The 21,597-nt window shown below is 39.0% G+C and overlaps 1 protein-coding gene across 3 annotated transcripts in view; it reads right to left on the bottom strand.

Annotated features, from left to right (window-relative positions):
• Window positions 1–935: 935 nt before the first annotated feature.
• Window positions 936–21,597, bottom strand: part of LOC145935786 (uncharacterized) — a 204,787-nt gene continuing 184,125 nt past the window's right edge. For all 3 annotated transcript variants that reach the window (XM_083037399.1, XM_083037390.1, XM_083037408.1), the window contains 4 exons: window positions 8,610–8,919; window positions 4,934–8,026; window positions 3,517–3,860; window positions 936–3,018 (listed from right to left, as the gene is read on the bottom strand). In XM_083037399.1, coding sequence (XP_082893525.1) covers window positions 2,476–3,018; window positions 3,517–3,860; window positions 4,934–8,026; window positions 8,610–8,919 — 4,290 coding nt within the window. In that variant the 3' untranslated portion in view covers window positions 936–2,475. The remainder of the gene's footprint in view (window positions 3,019–3,516; window positions 3,861–4,933; window positions 8,027–8,609; window positions 8,920–21,597) is intronic.

Below are 21,597 nucleotides of genomic sequence, written 5' to 3'. Positions count from 1 at the left end.
TTTTTTGCATTCTTTTAGCTAATATTTAACGCAAAAATGTTATATTAAAAATAATGTATCAAAATATATTAAAATATATTTTAAAAAATTAAAAACAACTTTCTTTATTCTTTTATTTTATATGATCCGACAACTTTTGCATGACGACGAGAACATCGCGTTTGTTGAAAAAAATATAGAGACTTTTATTAATATTTTAATATTAATATGAAAACTCCAACATATGCAAGGGATTATAAATTGGCAATTGAATAGAAAATACTATATTTATACATCTATATTTATATATCTATGAAAAAATTCTTCCAAAAAATCTTTCGCATAAATTACAGTTAGTTTAAGATAGTTTTAATATTCACTTACCTGCCAGGATGAAAACGTGGTATCTCTGATGCAAAACGAACTTGCATATCGAAGTATGTATTATTAGAACATCTCCTCGTAGCTTCTTCTCTGACAAATCAGATCGGAACTGATTGACGCTTAGGGATAGACCCGAGTTAATTACGAAATCTATGTAAACCACAGACGCGTTCTAAGCTGTCCGGTCTAAGCTGCCATTATAATTAATTAATTAGTCGTACAAGATGACTTAACGGATTGCTGGAGGATACGCTAGGAAATTCCATTTGACTAGAATGGCGGCTGAATCATAAACTAGAAATGCTTCGCGTGTAATTTAGACACAAAACGAATAAGTAATCGCGCAATAAAGATGATTAGTGTGCGAAATTAAAGATAACTTTTATGAAACAGATGAGAAACTCCTTACTTTAGTTATTATCATCGTTATTCTGTGTCCCGAAATTTTTGCATTCTAGGATGCAATCTAGTTGTTTCGTAAACTGAAATAAAAATTAATTAGTCGGTTAAAGTCGGTTTGTTAATGCGAGTTGGGAAAGTTTGTGCATGGAACAATAATTTAAACAATCGACTTACAGCCTTAAGGTACTTTTATTAACCGAAAGCCTAAACACTATATAATAAAGAAAATGCTATATGTATATATATCTTCTATATACAATAAACCGATTTTTTTTCACGATATTTGATACACAATTAACATTTGGCAACTTGGAATCGATTATTTCTTTCTTTTTTTTTTTTTGTTTGGCAGGAATCACACTTAGTCTTCCACAATTCAAGAATGTGCTTGTTCGAGTGTCGCGAATCTGCCTCCGGTAACGTGATATTTATCAAAATCGAAGAGGCTAGATCGCAAAATCTTGTCTATCGCGATATTTTAAGGACGACGATGTGAGCTTCTCACAGATCGCGCAGATCGCGTTCCTCTTTTAATTACGTTAGTGCTGATCATTAGAACTATCGATTACGAATAAGTGTAATATTGCTTGCGCAGCACTAGAAAGATGAATTTCATTGGATATCGATTATGCCGCGATGTCATGCGTTTATTTACAAAAAAATGTCGCACGATACGAGTAGACGAGTTTCGGAATTATACGAGGGAAATTTCAAACGGCTTAAAAAATCAGTCTTCTCATACGAGAGATTCGAAGTTTCGTGAGAGGAGAATTGATACGTCGTTGCTCGATTTTCGGTATAAATTACTCGCCGTTAACAGCCGGTTTTTCTCACACGTTTTCTGACACGTAAACGAGAAAAGATCCTTCTCGCGAAGAATATTCCTGCGTTGGTGAGAAAAAAAAAGAATCTCTTGTCAAAGTGCTAATTTATCGCACGCGTTTGATTCTCTCGCGGGAGGAATTTTCGGATCTTCACGTGTTTCCCCACGTCTTTTAGCACAAGCTTTAAGCGCGCCTAAGCCTCGCCGATGTATGCATGATAATGAGATTAAGTCGTTCTTAGAAGATGTTCTCGCAATAGAAATCGCGCTGCTGATGAAAGCAATGTATTTAGAAACACGCTTCTTTTTTTACCACTTTGCTTTGACGCATTTCTTTCTTTCGTACAATGATGAGCTGAGATAGTCGCGAGATAATGCAGGCGTTTGATGAGACAGTAGAAAAATTCCTCTACATCGCTGGAAATGTCGCTGTCGATTAAAAAAATTGTGAAACCGCGCGATTCGGCGTAGCTCGGTTTGATCATTTTCGCTACAAAAAGTCGAATAGTTATATGTGTCGGTGTCTTACCTTAGATTACGTTCGCCAAATAAAAGAGATTACGGTCGATCGGCCGTCGTGACGGTCGAAATAAAGTTATCACGATCATCAAACATCGTTTCACGATGTAATCGACGGCTTCCCATTTGATAGCTCGAAACAATTAATAATTGCGCTAATAAGTCCAAGGCCCGATGCTACCCCGGGCCGTCTGGTTTTTCGTCACATTTTCGACGACAATACATAAGTATAGTGTCATCGAGCGTTACTACATCGTCTCACTCTTTCTTCGGGGCCCGCGCGATTATTAGCTATAGATACTGGTCGACATGGTTTTCATCTCGATGTCGTGTTGAGCGGCCTCTTTACGAGACTCCTTCGCCTTTTGCTACGAGCCGAGGGGCGGCGGCCCGATGTTGCTGATGAAACTCGGACATGCGTTTTCCGCCCTGTCGCCGCTCTGCAACGAGAAGTGCCTGTAAGACATGTACTCTGGCGGATTCGAGGACAGCGGCTGATCGCGTTTAATCGTCGCCCGTTGCTTCTTCATCTTCATATAACCCAGAACGGAAATCAGCACGACGAAGACGACGAAGCCCATGCAGCTGCCTACGATCAGACCTAATCGTCTCGTGAGGATACTCGCCAGACCACCTCTATCGCTCACGGTACCGTCGCCCACTATCGAATCGGGCGCGTCCAAGGTTCTGACCTCGGTGCACCGACTGGTAGGCGAGTTTACCATCACGGGCAGCGAGGATCCCTCGATCACGTCGTCGTGCGAGGCGTTCCATTGCCAAGAACCGATATCCTGTGGGATCGGCGTACCCCAGCTGCCTAACCCAAGTACGCAGATCAGGTAGCGCGTGTCAGACTCCAACTTTGTCAATCTCACGGAACGTGCCTTTGGATCCAGCAGCTTACCTCGTACCTGAAACGTCGGTGAAAACGGACATCTCGTCAGCAACGTCGTGCGCGGTTTCTTATCCGCTGCCAGGCTTGAATAATTAAGAACCGGGCAATAATGGCGAAATAATGCAGCAAGTTTTAGCTCCCAAAATGATTTTTATCGTGTGTGTATGCGTATAAATCCGTATAAACCGGTTCATTGCTTTTAATATTATATTTCGTATAATTAGGAAATCAAAAATTAATTACTATATAAAAAAGAATATAATTGGATAAAATAAAAAAATGAATTTCGAAATGACTGCAGAAGGAGAAATTTGGATAATATAATAATTCTATATTTTAAATAATAAGCGGAAATAAATTATATATGCAATTTACTAGAGAATATTTAATTTCTAAATTGTTGCCAAACAACCCATGTATGTTTTTTTTTCAATTATTCTCTTCTTATACATTTTATTTAACGTTGTGTGAAAAATTTCGACCTTCCTCGCACAATTTTACAAAAAATCCTTACCTCGTCGACATTATCCAAGGCGTGATACGCCACTTGATATCCATGGAGGCCGGAATGATTTCTGCTCTGCCACGATACTAGAACGGAGAAGGGCTGGATGTCCTGAATTGCGAGCTTCAAGACCAGTGGAGCGGAACAGAAGGCGTGGGGGTCAAGATCGAGAAAGACGAGACCCCGCAACTCAGGCGGCTGCTCGCATCTTAACAAACCACCCTCGACGTCACCGACTCCGACGCCATTTCTTCCGCGGCTACGACCACCGCCGACCCCGCTCACCAATTTCTGATGGTCCCTCAACCATTCCCACAATTCTTGTGATTCGCAGCCACAGTGTAAGGGGTTCTCTGTTAATGAGACCAATTCGCTATTATTCGCGATATTGCGCTCATCAAGATTGGATTAAAAAGCGAACTTGGGGAGTGATTCAATACAACACGTTAATTATTAATTAAACTCGTTAATTACTGATAACAAAATCGATATTATGATATTCTTTGATATTGAAAATATATTTGAATGTGTGAGAGACGGTACATTATTTCGCAATATGTATGTTTGATATTTTTTTTCTAAAAATATATGTAAAAATATACACGTTCGAGAGAATCATAGTTTGTTAATAATTTATAATGTTAGTTATAAAAATGTTCACAAGACCTTTTTTAAATATTACAAAAAGAATTTTTTATATGTAATTTTTTATTCTATTTAACTATAAAGCAAAATTATATGCTGTAGCTAATTCACTGGAAATTTAATCAATAAATTAAAGTCTCATAATATATAATAAATATAAATATAAGTTTCATTTATTCTCTCGCGTGTGCTGTAACTGATTAAAATTAATTACAAATTTCATGCATCAACTGCAATTAAAATTTATAATTTCAGTTCAATACTTAATAATTTGTATAAAATATGTCTACCCGAATCATAAATAAATAAATTAAACAGCAATATTTTAGCGTCGCGTCGTTACATCTCGAGCTTTTTCACAAAGTAAAGAAAAGGACGTGTTTTTCTCTTCCTGCGATATACTTTTAAACAAGTTTCCGAGAAATAAGACGTGAGAGATTAGTTTGTGGATATCACTCGAAATGAAAATGAGATGGAGTTGTGCGAACTTGTTTGATTGTTCCAGTGTTGAATATTGATTCGAGATATGGCAATACGTGACCGGCGATACGATTGGTTTTCGAGTAGTAGTAACTTCATTCGGATCGATAGCCGCCATGTGTACGAGAAAACCCTCTCTCTCTCTCTCTCTCTCTCTCTCTCTTTCTCTCTCACTCTTCCTGCCTTTGTTCACTTGTATTCGAATTTACAGCAGCTTTTATCGCTGCTATCGAGAAAAAAGCAAACGTTCATGCAAGCGCGAAATTAATTACAAAATACTAGACGTGTCAGAGCAGCTCACCTTCAGCCCGCAGGCTCCTTATTTGCGTCTCGAGTGGCCGGAAAGCGTTCAGTGGCAAATTCTCCAAGTAATTCCTACTCAAGTCAAGTAGACGTAGCTTCTTCAGGGGTCTAAATGCTTCGCTAGAGATGGCGTTTATCCAGTTACCGTAAAGATGCAGCTCGACCAGGCTAATTAAATTCTTGAACGTCACTTTGCCGACGATGCCGATCTGATTGTAGGACAGGTCCAGTATTTGAAGTGATTTGAGATCTTCCGGGAACTCCTCGAGCTCTTTCAGACGGTTATGCGTTAAATTGAGTATGCGCAAGTGTTCCATGCCCTGAAGCCTTTCCTTTGGCAGAATCTCTAGACTGTTCATGCCGAGATGAAGGGTGAGTAGATTCGGTAGGCTTCGAAACGCGCCCGGCGATACTCGAAGAATGCAATTCTGGCCTAGATAAAGATGCAGCAATGCCGGGAAAGCCTCGAAATCTTGCGAGGTCACTATACTGAGATTCGTACCGGATATGTGTACCTCCTGGAGAATAGGATACATTGCCTCTGACGGTAGATCGTGGATCCTGTTTAGAGGATTCCGGGTGAGATTCAACCACGCAAGACTGGGAAGATTCTGACCCGAGAGAGCCACCGCGGGTATTTGCCGAAATTTATTTTCCGATAGATCGACTCTTCGCAACAAAGACGAATGCGCGAAGAAATTCGCCGGTAGCGCGTTCAAATTATTATGACTAAGATCCACGGATATCAAACGTGATAAATTGGCCATCGCGAAGCCCGACATCGTCTCGATTTTATTGTGGCTCAGATCCAGCTCTCTCAGATGCCTTAGGCTGGCGAAACTGGCCATGTCGACGTTGACAATTTCGTTGGTGGACAGTGTGAGAATTTCGAGATTAAGAGCACTCGCCAGCGCCGAGTACGGAATGTCTTGGAATCGATTGTAATCCAGACGTATCTCCCGCAGCGATAGCAATCTATCAAAGATGCCAGGCGGTAGAGCGCGCAGATGATTATGATTCAAATGTAAACGCGCAAGATTCCGATTCAACACAAAGATAGTCTCCGGCAGCTGACCTATCTGTGAATCGTCCAGGAGCAGCTCTTGTAGAGACGGCAATCCATTGAAACAGTGTTCCGTGATCTGACTAAAGTTGTTGCCGGATGCCGCCAATGTTCGAAGACCGGGGATGTGCAAATGCAAAAGCGTCGACGCTGTGAGAAGATTGTCATCCAAATTGAGATCGAATAAGTTACTGAGTCCGCGAAAAGCACCATTCTCTATCGTGGTTATTGAGCAGTTCTTCAAGTTCAACGTTCTAATTGGCAGGTCTTCTTGAAAAATTGCGTCTTGCAAAACGGTGAGATAATTGTTGGCCAGATCCAGTACTTTTAGCTTCTTGAGCGCCGTCAACGCGTAAGGATCGAGTCGCCTCAGACCGTTATCTTGTAGATACAGTTCTTCGAGCTCGTGCAACTCCGAGAACGTCCTCGCCGTAACGTGACTCAGCTTGTTCATGCTGAGTTCGAGAAATTTCAAAGCCTGCATCGGCTGAAAGGCGGCGTCCTCGATCCTGGATATGGAATTGTTCGTCAGATAAAGGCGCTCGACTAAAAGGAGATCCCTAAAGAGGGGCGCTTGTAAATGTGTCAACTTGTTGTGACCAAGCCACATGATTCTGACGGACGCTTGGCCGCGCAGGGAATCGTTGTGCAGCACCGCCAGGCCATTGCTGTCCAACTGAATGGATACCAAAGAGCTTCCGCCGGAAGACGACTCCGAGGCGGAGAGCTGAAAGACGTCGCCGAGCATGGTCAATTGATTGCCCTGTAGATTAACGTGCTGGAGACTATTCAGCGTTCTCAGCGCGCCCGTCTCCATCGAGGTAATGGCGTTGTTTTGCAGATGAAGCTCGAGGAGCGCCGGAAGTGGCGTGAAAACGCCACGCTTCACCTCCGTTATATGATTATCTTGTAGCCGCAGCTCGCGCAGCTGATGCAGCTTGACAAAGGTGCCCGGTTGTAACTCGCGGATCTTGTTACCATCTAGAGAGAGCGACGAGAGGTTCTCGCAGTGTTCGAGGAATTCCCGCGGTACCTTCTCGATGTAGTTGTTACTCAAATGCAATTGGGCCAGCTGCGTGAGACTCGTGAGACCCTTGACGTCGATCCTTCGGATGGCATTCTGCTGTAGATACACTACTGCGAGACTGACGCTGCCGGCGAACGCATCTCCCGGGATCTCAAGAATATTGTTTTCCGCCAGATAAAGTTCCCTCAGCTCGGGTAGTCTCGCAAACACACCGCCGATGTAGTGAATGTGGTTATGGCTGAGCTCGATCGTGCGCAGTCGTTCGTTCCCTTTAAACGTTGCTACGTCGAGGAAAACGATTTTATTGTGGCTCAAGTCGATCGACTCTAGATCCTTCAACGACACGAAGGCGTCCTTGTGAATGGTCTCGATGGAATTGTAGTAGAGAGATAGAGTGTGAAGGATCGGGCAAGGCCTGAAGCAGTCTTCAATCAGTTTTTCAAAATTGTTGCTGCTCAGATCGAGGATTAGCAGGGAGCTAAGAAGGCTGTAATTGTCGTCGGGAAGTTCCGATATCTCGTTCCACGCCAGCCTGAGCGAAGCCAAGCTCTCGAGTCTTCTCATGGGAGCCATAGGAAATAGCTTCAGCTTGTTTTCGGCTAGATCCAGATCGCTCAGACTGTCTTCGAGACCCGCGAACGCGTATTCGGAAATTTTCGATATTTGATTGCCCTTCAAGGTCAACTTTATTAGCTTCAAGCCGTAAAAGCAGTAGGACGAAAGATCCTGTATCAAATTCGTCTCGAGATCCAGAACAGCAAGTTTTCGTAGCTCGGCCAATGACTTTTGAGGCACGTGAGGTAAGCGACTGGAAACCAGTGCCAAAGATTCCAGACTGTCCTTTAGATTCGCGAAGGCGTTTTCGCTTATTTCCCGTAACGATGAATGTGATATTTGAAGATGCCTGATTTGCGATCCGGGCGGAAAAGCGTCCTCTCTCAGTTCCTCGATGCTCTTGTCAAGCTCGTAAACGCTCAACGACTGTACCATCGTGTCCGTGCCTGAAAATGGTCGTAAAGGGCACGACCATTAATTTGAGACTATAACGCGAAACTCTGACTTTGGCAGCAGTGGTTAATTGCACGTTTCATTAGTTTTACGAGACGTGTTGAAGAAAATGGTTTTCCCCTTTCGCCGCGTTATTCACCCTTACATTGAAACTGTATGAAAATGTTGTAAGAAAATGTGCGCACACTTTTCAAGTAATTCGATATTAAATGGCAAATTTAATAGAGAGCGCGCAATTGATATACGATTATTGCTAAACGTATTTTTAATCGCATATATTTAATTTAATTTATTTTATAAAAGTTATTTTGTAGCAATTTTGCATGTTGAGACAAGTTTAATTTATATTTCTCGAATATATTTTCCTAATTCTTTCTCTTCTCTATTTTTATAAAGGAAAACATTTTAAAATCCGTATGCCCACAAATATATATATTTGTACTTTTATCGTTATTTATAATTATTGAATCAAATCAAAAGAAGAAATATTATGCAAATTCTCGATATGCGCCAGCTTATCGTTGTTTTAAATATATTTAACGAGAATCTCTTGACTTTTAAATATTGCTTACTTACCACTTATACTTAGCACGCTTTGTAATGTTGTTCTTAAAGTTTCTTCTGTAGCGCCAGCGCATTCTAGAAAGAGACCGTCTTCAAAGTTATAGCAAGGACAGCCCGGAATTATTTCCGATGGCGGACATTCGGCTATTTGAGCTACGGCTTTAAATGTAACGAAATTCTGTATTAACAGGATCTGGAGGACCATCCTCGGGATCCACCGATTTACAGCGCGAGAATGATCTCTCCGTCGTTGCGGATCTCGCGTCATCGTATCGTCACATCCGTAATCCCGTTTCTCGCCTGACAGATCGCAAGGAGCTTCCTGAAATATAAAAGTTACGAAACAAATCGAAATAAGCGAATTTGCGGTATTACATTCAATGGCTATATCAAATAGCAGTTCGATAAAGTTTTTTTTAACACTTTCACTATCTAACGCAATCACAATATTCTATATAAATTGCAAATCCAAACATTGTAATTGATTTGATTTTCATTGTATATTATAGAAGGTTTTCTTAAGTACATATTTTAGTTTACATGATGAGAAAACTGCATCGGTAATTTTTTTCTCTTTTTATTTTTTAGAGATGTTGCAAATTCTTGAACTGATAAAAACTATACCCTTTATCATAGTAAAATTATTTCATTTTTATAGTCGTATGATGTAATAAATTAAAGCATTAAAGCTTTTGTTAAAAATTTTCCCATTTCACTGACAAATATTTACGGCTGCCTTTGCCATGAGAGATTCTTGTCTGAATAAATCCACGAGTAAAGTTAAACTTCGTCTGCCAGACACTATGCAGCGCATGTTGAAGCATGTTTACGAAAAAGTACGGCCCGAGCTCTCAGAATAGTGCGAATAGCTTCCTTGAATAACAAAGAGTCCACGTCTCGCTAAGACGGAGGTGCATACGAATACACGAGGACATAAAAATTATTTGACTCGTATGGAAAGAAATCGTGTTTCCCTTTATAGTTGTTTGAGACATATTTTTCACGATAGCAAAGAAAATTTCTGTTTCTCTCGTTTGAACAATTTCTGTATATGTACATACGTGTGAGAATGTATATTATAAATATGCATTGAAGATAATTTGGACCTTATACAGTATATAAAAGCAGAAAAAAATCTGTAACATGTACTTGTCACTGATGGTGAATGTAACATGACGAACTTGTGTAAGTAACGTTCTTAATTTGAGACTACCTATCAAGAGAAGACTATTCAAGTAGTCATCAATAGCGTTGACAAATTCTTATCTCGATGTTCGGTTTTGATATACTGAAAATGTATGAATTGTCATCTGACGTTTCCTGCAAACCAATAATATTTCTCGCTCAATGAATATTAAGTTTCGATTTTTCCTAACATTTAAGAGAAAATATATCAAAACATTATATACACAACTGCTTTTCATTATAAAAATATTATGACAAACGCGCGTCTTCTTAATCGTCTCTATAGCTTTAAATATGATGTCGCGTGGAAAGGGCAAACATCTACAAAGTTCTTCACGCGTAATCGAGCGGCAATGGTCGGTTGAGAAATCTGTATCACAAAGACGTCTAGACCGAATCGATTTTTCGCGAGCACCAAACCGCGATATCGCGCCATTCACGCTCAACTGAATCGACGAATGCCTCTCTTCCTTCTGACCCCCGCCTGGAGAATCGCGGCACGAGAAGCCTCAATAACGGCACACCACCATTTCTCGCCTACATTTACATTCCGGGCTTCCATAGAGAGAGTGACGATATCGTATACCGCCTTTACGATCGGACGATAAAACACACAGCGGCGTTTCACGGGACGTGCGTGCCAAAGGCTTTAAATTCGAATCTAGCAAGGCGCGTGTGTGCTTTACCGGAGAGAGCACTCTCGCGGGAGATCCTTTTTATAAAGGATCTATGGCGAAATACGATTAACAAACTCTCAAAAGAGTGAATTAGACCGAACGCGCTTTATATAAAAATCCAGTTATATACAATCTCGATCTACACTGAAAAATATTGGGAAAAAAGTGACGCCCAGAAAATCCCCCTTTTGAGCAGAAATAAAAAATATGAAAAATATATCAGCTAATTTTTTATTGATTACAAATAATTTTTATCGTATTATCATGAATCGTTTTGAATCAATAAAATCATAAAAATTGATTATTTCATGATCCATTCAAGTCAATTGTAAATGACAATAAAGAAATTGGCACTTCCATATATTTTTATGCAATTTCTGTTTACTAATAAAATTAAAATTTTCGACAGGATTTATATTATCGCTATTGTTGATTGTTGCAGCATAATAATTTACATCTCATTAGACGGAGATATATTTGCAGTTTCTTCGACATAGAATTACTTGGCAAATAAAACATGCGTTAAAATGATATTAGCGAACAAATAACAATTCCGCTAACACACATAAATGTACATTAACGCGCAAAGGTATCGTGACAGCAAGGTAAATGAATCTCCGACTCTCGGAGGGTAATCGTATCGGATCCCTTCTCTCATCCCCGGTTCGCCATTGAAAAAGCGAAGGAGTCAACGTACTCCGATTATTTCGCAGCGAGCGATTAAGGGCGGATTCACTTGGAATTCAAGAAACGTTTTCAATTTAAACATTAATCTTCGTAGAGAGAGAAATGTCGGTTCAGCATTATATCGGAATCCCAGAGCTATCTTTCTCCTTAAGTATTTCGATCGAGTGACTTGGGCAAACTTGGCGGCCCCCGATATATACGTATATATGTATATCGGTTCTTCTACTTCTAGCAGTCGCTCTCTAGGTCGATCCCTGGGAAATATGTTGTTCGTAGGGATATACATACGCCGCATTCCCGGCACGATCGCCATAAATGCTCCGTGCTCCAGGAATCTGGTGTACGACGCGCCATTAGTAAACTAAGATATCGCGATTACGTGAAGCTCCTCGATTTGGATTATTGGCACCTGGTATTGATAGAATTAAGCCACACGGTGACAAATGGATTAGCGGACGATCAATTTTAGCAACAACGGATGGCGCATGACACGTAACGGCATTTATGGAGATGAATGTTCTCCATCATATGTTATTAGTCATAAGACCAAATATAATTTATGCAAAATTCCAATTATTATACTCTTATGTCGATATTTTAAAAATATTTTAATTTTCTTCATCCCGTACGTTCGACGATCATCGATTGGTACCTTTGAAATTATTAAAGGATATCGATGTATGAATGCGCTCGAGGAAAAAGAGTTTGTCTAATCGGACGAGATGTTCAAAGCGCGCTCTTCTACGTGAAATCGACGTGGTGGAGGATTATAACTTGCGAAAAGAAGAAAGTAGTTGAGAATTCAGTGGAAAATGCGCTTTACGAGACATACATCGTTTCGATCCAAGTGTACGGCTATATACGTACTTCTCGAGAGCGTACTCAGAGCTTCATGCAACACCAGCGGTAATAAAGCGCGAAAACGTTTCTCCGCCGTGTTTTAACGCGATGAAAACAGTCGGCGCACTTCTGCGCGCGAGAGGAAAAACGAAACGTGTCTCTTTCAGCGCGTTCATCTCCTCGTCAGAACCTCTCGCCTTTCCCGAAAGAAATTTCAGCAATGGAATTAAAAGCTTTGCGCGTACTAAAAACGTCTCCCTTTTTCGTCTCTCTTTCGTCTCAATTTTTTTCTCTTCTAAATTATTTATTCCCCCCCCCCCCCCCCGTCGTGTTTTGCATCGAGTTATACTGCGACATGAAATGAATATTTCTGATAAAAAATACAAACATATAGATAGATACATTGATACAGAAATATAAATATTTCAAAGATAATTTTTAAAAATAACTTTGTTAAAGATTCGTGAAAGTTATGAAAATTATATATTCGTTATAAAAAAAAATATATACGATAATAACGTAGTTATTTGTATTTTTATTTTACAAGCAAAAATAACTTTTCTATCATAAATTTTTTTAATAAATATATAATAATTTTTAATTTTAATTTTTTTAAATATATTTTTACTAAAGAAAATATTGTCCACGATATTCGATACATGTGTATATTTGATATGTACGACGTAATAATCTCGGTTATATAAACATTTTTTTTTCTCATATTACTTTACAATGTTTTAACAATTCATTTCATCTCGCGGTGCCGCCATTCATCGAGCAAAGTCAACAGTTTCTGAATTTCGTGATTTACATCAAATCGATTTAGGAACGACAACACACGTTGTAATTTCGAAACTACTGTTTTGACAAGGTAATGCTGCCTTGCTTTCCCATTAGCCAGGCATTTATACGACACGACTTGTGAACTTCACGGTTCAATTAGCAGTCGCTCTTTTCGACACACCGCCGTGTCAACAACATGTATGCGCATGCATATTAATTACTTGACGAAGAGCTTTGATATCCTGTAGTTACACTATGATCAATTACTGGGTGGAGGCTCGCTCTCTAATCAATAATATACTGATGTAATATATAACTGGTAGAATAAACGCAGAACGAGAAAATTATTGCATCGATTTGCAATAAATCAATTTATTCCAAATTTATTTAATTTATTCCAAATAATTCGCATTACAAAAATATAGCATTTAATAAATTTTAAATATTCGAGCAATGCACAGTAAACTAACACGTGATATATTAATTCGTACGTTTATGATTCTCCGTCGTTTCTACGTCATTTAAGGCAGAGAGAATGATTAATTTTCTGCACACTCTGGCAGCAGCGTCAGTCGAAACTGAACTCAGAACTGAACTGTTTTTACGGATTATAACGGCTATTGTATCGCGCTTCCCGTCGTAAACTGTGCATAATTTCAAGAATACGCCACCACCGGTTGTCGTATATAAAACCGCGGAAACGGTACGCGATATGCAGATAGGTATCGTAAAACCGGGTACCTACCCCGGCGATACGTTTCTTCCTTACGAACCCTCTGACTGGCGCCTTGAAAGATTATCTACCCCTTCCTGCAGTGGTAGCTTCACCCATGTTGCGGAACGCAACGTATTTTGTGCATTCGCGAAAACTTGTTCGCCACATATTACATTTGGCGGTTAAATGTACCGTGAATTCAGTTCGTTTATCAGAACGTTCGAAGCAATTTGATTGTAAATCGCGCACGCAAAACTCTCTTTGGAAGATCTTTCATCGCGCGTGTACATGTATGTACGCATATATGCGTTTCTCATTTTAATTTTAATCCGAATTGGAGATTAAACGCGACGTATTTTTTGGACAAGAGTGATAACGCGCGAAGAAACATGGAATAAACAATATGAGGAACAATAAAGTTAATGGATGATATTGAGAATAAATTACGTGACGATTGAAATTTATCGGAATATCTGTATCGCGACAACTGCTTATCCGTAATTGATAGAAATCTATGTAATAGTGCGTAAGCTGTCGTAGGCACGAATAGCGCTTTACACGGGGTATTAAGGTCAGGCGGGCACGTTTGCTAGCTGGGACGATGCGATAACAACCCTCGTTAAGTTTGATTGGCACTAACACAATCATTCTGGCAGTTAAACTTACTACATGTATATATCTATCATTAGACTTGCCTTAATTGCAATTATGTTTTCATTGTAGTGCAATTATGATTTAATTTTCCCCCCAATATTAACTTTTAACGTCGCTCTTCAATTAATTAATTTTCATGCTGTTCACTTCCATCTTGTTTGCTATATAATATTCGTCTTTGATCCATTAAACCTCTACACAGTATAATCATATAAATATTGTTTATTATATTTCTCGAACTTGTATAAAAAAGTATTCGGAAAAAAATTAATTAAAAAAGATTTAATAAAAGCTCGAAATTTATTGCGCTAAATAATCAGGGAAAATGTACAATAATTGAAATCGTACGTGTAAAAAGAATTTTATTTGCGATTTTGATTAAAATAAAAAACCCGAATAAAATCGAGAAGATATGGTAAATGATAGTACACTTAAAAGGAACGCATTAATATATGCAAAATTTACTTTGCAGGCATGCAATTTTCCTAGAAGAGAGAGCGAAAGAATGAGAGAGAATTTTCTCAAAATGGTTATATTTTTTTATCATCTCTGGTTCGTAATGATATTTACAATTTATGCCGATAGTAGAGTATGGTCTCCTTATTCAAGTATATTTTCTTTGTACATGTTGAATGATAAGACGGCATTGCCTCAGGGCTGTGTTACATAGAACATAGAGTATCTTTTCAGTGTCGCGTAGCAGAAAACTTGCTCGTATCTGACAGTATGTTTTACCATACTTTGTATATCACACACGTACTTATCTATGGAAAATATTATCTTGAAAAATAAATTTGACCACGAAAAAAATGCAATTAAACTTAGTCGTAGAACGTTGTTTCCTATATTCTACATAGATAAAATGTAATCTTGAAAATACATTTCTCTACGCTGTTTTTTTAGATATTTTTTTAGATTTCAAATAAATATACCTTAATTCTCTTGTTTTTGAAATGTAAAACAATTTAATTATATCATGACATTTATATAATTTTTTTTATTTTTATATGAATCGCACTTTCATTTTATACATTTATAAATAAATTCCAATGCATAAACCGCTAACAATTCAAGATTTCAATGGGCAATTTACGAGAATTCATCAATCAATCCTAATAAAAGTAATTGCGTGATTTGTGTCAGATTAAATACGATTTAATTTAAATGGGATGAATATAAAAGAAAATATATATATATATATATATATATATATATATATATATCTATCAGAATCACTCGTCGGATGAATACAGTATTAAATAGAGAAACTATTTAGTTGAAGCGCGCATCACGTTTATTTCAGAAACGGACGGACTTTCTTTAAAATGGTTGATCTCTCTGTAGGATCTCTTTCGCTCACAGAATCCGACTGCTTGCGGATATTGCTTCTCTGTGCATCGCCTTTTAACCGGTTTACCTTGTTCCTTCGCGAGAGGAAAGCAAAGCTGGGGGTTTTGCTAGCATCGAAGAAGCTACCAATTTCCGCACCGCCTATCCTCTTTCCAACGTTTTCACTTCGGGGCTCCTCTCTTTTTACGTTAGAAGTGGCTGCGAAGAATCTCTGAAAACTGGGGTGGTTAAGTGAATTCGAGGTGTCCTGGTTCGGATTACCACCTTCCAATTTTACCGTATCTTCGATAGTTAACGGGGTCGGCACGAATTCGCTTTAGATCTAGGACCGCGATCGCCCGCGAGATTCGCGAGATTCTAGAGAAGCAGAGTCTATCTAACTTTGCATTATCAGCCAGGCTTACGCGGTCTGATCTTGAAAAGAAGATCGCGCATTCGCGGAGGATTCCTCCTGGAAAGAGACTTCCCCTCTGGGTAACACTCGATCGCTCTAGAATCGGAAGCACTTATCCTTTCATGAATAATTTGTGTTTTGAGATAATGGAATCCCCGCAAAGTGCTTCGCGCATAAAATCTATTTTTAATATTATATTTTGTAATATTGCTTTTTGTGAGATTTTTTTTATATGGTGCACGATTTTATATATATTATGTCGAATTTGCCATAATTATTCTTTTATTATCTTCGCGACACGAAGATTAATCAATTTGTTGTAATTATATACGCATCGATTATACATTCGTGAAAATAACGTGTATTTATAATTATTGCATATATATTAATTATGGTAATTATTAGTGTAATTAGGCCATATACTAGGGATCAGCGTCAAGTAATATAGTTGGAACAAACTTTAGAAATTTAGATGCGGCTTTCAAGCTGACGCGAACCTGAAGCGATGTCTTGCGTTACATATTCACATCGTAGGCATAGTTTCAAACAAGTTCTGATCTGTTCGCTCCGAAATTATGCGGAAATGTGTTACGATATTCCGCACATGACTCAGTATATAAATTCACACATTATACTTACGTTGAATTTCGACGCTCTTTGCGATTTTATTTTACTTTATACAAATACTCCCTAAGAATGTCAAGGGTGCGATAATATAATGACGTTTAGTTTTAATGAATAAATATGTCTGCTAAAACGATAGCTATGTGCGATAGTGAAGCTATTTTTCTGATACGAAAAGATAACAAAAGTCATTGCACGAAACTCTTGGCTTGGGGGGATTCCTGCCTTGGTTGAATTAACCGAGACGAGAATACGTTTCCGCTTGTTTCTTCTACTTCGAGAACGCGGCATTCGTCTGGAATACTTCGATTTAAGGGACCCCAGACGAGTGTAAACGTGATTTGAATATTTCAAGCGCCAATAGCAAGAGCCGAGAAGTTTTCAGCGTATGTGACATACCATGAATTATTTTCGGCATCGTTGAGTCTATTGAAATAATCTGAATTCGAATTTGTATAACCCCGGAATATTTGTCAAATTATTTCGTTTCGCGCGCAAATATACTGATTGTAACAAATGTAACTTTGTCTACAAAATTTCGTATACTTATTTTACAAAAATTTATCTCTTTTAGATCTGTTTATGCATCATCTCTCTTTTTTTCTTTACGCGTCAGTAGTAGAACTAATTCTGACCGGAAATATATGTATAAAATATTCTTATGAGTATTATATCGAAACCCAGAAGATGAAACTTGATTATCGGATTCGATCTGAATTTTTAAGTTACATATTCAACTTGATCTCATCCCTGTGCAGTTTGACAGTCAACGTTATAAGGGACGTAGCCGCTCGGTGATTCGCTGCTTGGAATACCAAGTACGTCGTATTCGTTATGTCACATGAGCTTGGGCGATGCGTCGTAACTTCCGGATAGAGACGATCGGTTTTTGCGGAAACAAATGTGAGATATTCCAGCGAGTAGCTCCCGCCTCGATCAACGAAACTGCTACGTCTCGGGCATTCGCTGCAAAGAGGAGAGGACGGCGGGTCCTCTCTCCGAATTCCGCGAGTATTGGCACATACGTAATCTCCTTTCGGCCTCGTTTCCGGAAATCGCTGATCTTCCAGGGAGCATTCCTTCCTACGTTCCGGTCGCCTAACCCGGCGACGGGGATCCTTACGTGGAATAGTTTCGCGGCGCTTCGGCGAGATAGCTCCCGAAAATTTACTGCCCTCGTCGTACGTGCAGTAACTTAGGGGATGGTCTAGAAAGAGACACACTCGCCGGGGAAGAAGACCGGGGAAAACATACTCCCCGTCGCGTCGATTTAAAGTTGAAGAGTCCCCTCTCGATTCCGGAGCGATGACTCTTCTTCCTCGGGATTCCCGGCGAGATGTCGTTTCTCTTTATCGTATTCATCCGCAGGTGTATAAATGCACGTCCCATGATTTACTTTATGCTAACACAGAAACAAGGCACTGAATCGGCTTCCCGGGCGTTTTAAGCTTTTCTTCAATGCTGTTTCAATAATATTTCAAGAATTTTAAATAACGATTATATTATTCCGATGCAAGATTTTGTCTTTATTTTATTCACGCGGCAAAGCGACTATTTGCAATTTTTTTCAGAGAAAAATAATAAGAGAATGTAAGATCAAATGTGCAAAGTGTAAAGAATGCGAGGAATATATAGAACAAAATATTTATATCAATTTCCCATAACTGACACAGTGACATCGTCTATTATTGATTCGCAAGTGTGACAACCTTCCGCACAAAATTGCCCGATAAAGTATCAAATTTTTCAAAGATTTTTGGAAAGTATAAAAAGTGGGCTGACGTGTGGATTGATCCAGTGTAAGCTTCCGAAAGCTTCGGAAGCTTCCGGCGTAACACCGATAAAACCTGCGCGTTGCAGGATGAATCTATCTATCTATCACGATATACGTGCGTGCCCCTTTTTTTTCGCGCTCGAAAAATAGCCCCAGCTAGAGAGGTGAGAGTGATTCCTAGATCGATGAAACGGAAGTGGCAGATTGCTTCCTTTCTAAGAGCCGTGTCGGACGGTGTGTCTAGCCTCGGTAAAGCTCGGAGTTACTCGAGCAAGATTACAGGCCTAGAATGACTATCGGCCTGTGATAAATTCTCGCGAGTTTAAAGGATGCCGTAATGGATTCGGGTTATATATCTTCGCGGACCCCCTTCGATTCTCCTTCGGGAGAGACGGGAAAGAGAGCAAAGTGAGCGCGCTAGTAGAGAACGAATCACCGTAGCGTATCGTCTCGGACGATTTTCTCGATTCCCGGATATTTCGCGAGAGTCACAGACGCGCGATCGCCAAGAAATTTTTGCGACAGCCGCTCGAGAGCGAAATTCGTTCGGACACGCCATTCGATTATCGCTCGTTCAAAAAGTGTGCTTTTGCGCGAACTTTTCAAAACCTCGTTCCCTGCGGAGTCTTGAAAGGATTTCTTTCCTGGCGACCGCGTGAAAGAGCTGCATAGCGATAGTGTTAAATGGAACGTATCACAGCTCTTTTCTCGTTATTACAGAAACGGAGTTAGCGAGAATTACGTCATAATGTGCAGAGAAATACTTTCCAAAATGTATATTTATTTTTAAAAAATTGTATAATATATTATAAAATAGATATATGTATAAAATATAAATATATATATATATATAAATTTATAATAATTAATTGCAATATAATTTATTTTGTAACGCTATACGTTGATAAAGCTGTAAAAAAGCACGTAAGTAAAAAGAGTGTGGCTGAATTTTTCATCACCTTAATTGAGATAAATGATAGCTTGAAATGAAAGTTTATGATTAGTAGATTAATGCTAAAAAATATTATGTTGAAGCAAACAAGCGAAAGAATTAAGATTAATTAATTATTTATTTCCAATTATTTTCAAATTAATTATTTCCAAAGAAATACACGACCCAAAAAATTCGTTAGCAACAGATGGAGGCATTTAAATTTACAACAAATCAAACAAAAAAAATAGGAATTTTACATTAGAAGAACTTTTACATTAAAATAGAATTTGCTTGAACAAGCACATTTTAGTGAAAAGTTCGAATGTTATTTTTATTCAATTTTAAGTTTCACCATCTGTTGCTAACGAAATTTTTGGAACGCTTATTTCTTTATAGTTAAATTGAAAGTAATAAAAAGAGGAAATATTTTTCTATAGAAACTTGACTGCACTCTTTGTGCAGCAACTCTATTTTATTAATATACACATTTTATATATAAAAGACACTGATAATATAATTAAATTTTCCCGCGGGGTATATATATATAACTGTGATAAGATACATCTCTTTTAAAATCATCAAAAATACTACATGTATTGAATTCGTTACTGCATCATTGGCTTCATTAGAACTTTGTACGCCAGATTTCGAACATAAAGTCGTTAGACGTTGAACAATTAAGCTCTGCAAAAATGATGTTACTCGTGCTTAATTGCATCCCCTCATTATACGAGAAATAATCTACAATTGCAGGCAAGATCAATTGATCCCGTCTCATTAAAATAGTGCTCGTATTACAATCTCAATTATCACGGCCGAAAACCAAGAGGTTGTCTTCATCGGCAGCCTTCATTCACGGGCTGCCTAGAAGATCGGGTTCGCTCCGGAATAGTTCTCTTTCAAGTCTTCTTCTTTATCGTTACAAGAGGACAAAGAATTCTCGCGGATGGCTTAAAGTACGACATAGTACAAAGAAACTGAAGCCGTTCAGTACTTTCGAGGAAAAATCGTTTGGAAGGTACAAGTGGACTTTGCCGAGAAACCGTCTGCTATCAAAAGCAGAGACGAAAGAGTAGAAAAAGTTCGCGAAAAATAGACAGCGAATATAATGTATAATATACGATTAGAAGCGTGAATATCGATTTAGATTTTCCTGACTTCGAGACGCATCTCAATGTATTTCAATGCTTTTTTTTGTGAAAATTTGATCATGTTAACCCTTCTGTCAATGAATTGCTCAAAGCAATTTTAAATATTAATTAAATGTGTCGGAACTTTTCTCCGCCCGAAACAAAATACAAAGGGCTTTTGTATTTGCGGAAACATCCTAAAATTAATGGGAAAGATGCCCAACAGCTGCGATAAAGAAATTATCGGAAACACATAATTGGTACCCGGGTATATATCGATGAAAAATTATGCATTAACGAAAATATGTTTTAGGGTATGCTCGACCTAGTGATCTTTTCGAAAGTCCTCGGCTAGGTATCCGCTTATACATACAGCCAATGGCGGCGTCATATGCGCGGTTACGGAAATATTATTTTAATTAACAGACCGCAGAGCACATCGCGCGCATATATCCCTTCCTCCCTTCGAATGTTCGTCCCACTTTGTCGCGTTCCACGGTTACGATCCATTGGTCGTAACTTCGTCTCTGAACTGGTGGCGAAGGGATTTCACGCACCGTCGGATATCAAGCCGGTATAATATTATTATCAACGTCGTTATAATTAAAACCTGAAGAAATTAACTTTCGCTCGTTCATCACCGCCGCCAGTTTCACTCTTTGCACTTTTCTCCAACGATCCTCTTCTGCTTCATTTGCTTCCTTCTTTTTCTCTCTCCACGCTCTTTATTGCTATATATTCCCTACTTCCTTCTCTCGCTCCGCTTTCCGACATTTCTATCTGGTGTTCGACTTTATGAGCCTCCGCCAACTCCCTGGGACTCTTTAATTTCTTTCGCTCTCGAGTTCGCGAGCGCTCATTCGGCGCCCTTTCCCCCGCACTTTTATCTGTGCGAATTAACACTTCACTTTGATACCAGCCGCGAAGATTCTCCGATGATCGTAAGAAAAAATTGAACGAGAGAGATCGGTATATAAGAAGTGGAGTTGTCGGGCGTGAAAATAAGGCATGCGGATCGATTCTTCCGCGCGAGAAGCGAGATGGTGCTAGTTTTTGAAAAAAAAAAAAAAAAAAAAGCACCGGAGGATATGAAAAGAGAGAAAGAGAAAGAAAAGAGGGGGAGAAAGAAAAAGTCCACGTATGCCTGTATGTGTGCGAGGGAAAGAAAGGAGGGTCGGACACGTCGATAAACGAGGTAAAATAGAGAACCCGGTGCAATCTTTCGATTTACTGCGACCGAGTGATTCCATTGA

Source organism: Prenolepis imparis, unplaced genomic scaffold (assembly GCF_030444845.1).
Source record: "Prenolepis imparis isolate NDT839.2.m4 unplaced genomic scaffold, iyPreImpa1.0 SCAF_1, whole genome shotgun sequence".
Classification (NCBI taxonomy): Eukaryota; Metazoa; Arthropoda; class Insecta; order Hymenoptera; family Formicidae; genus Prenolepis; species Prenolepis imparis.
This window is presented reverse-complemented; position numbering and strand designations above follow the sequence as displayed.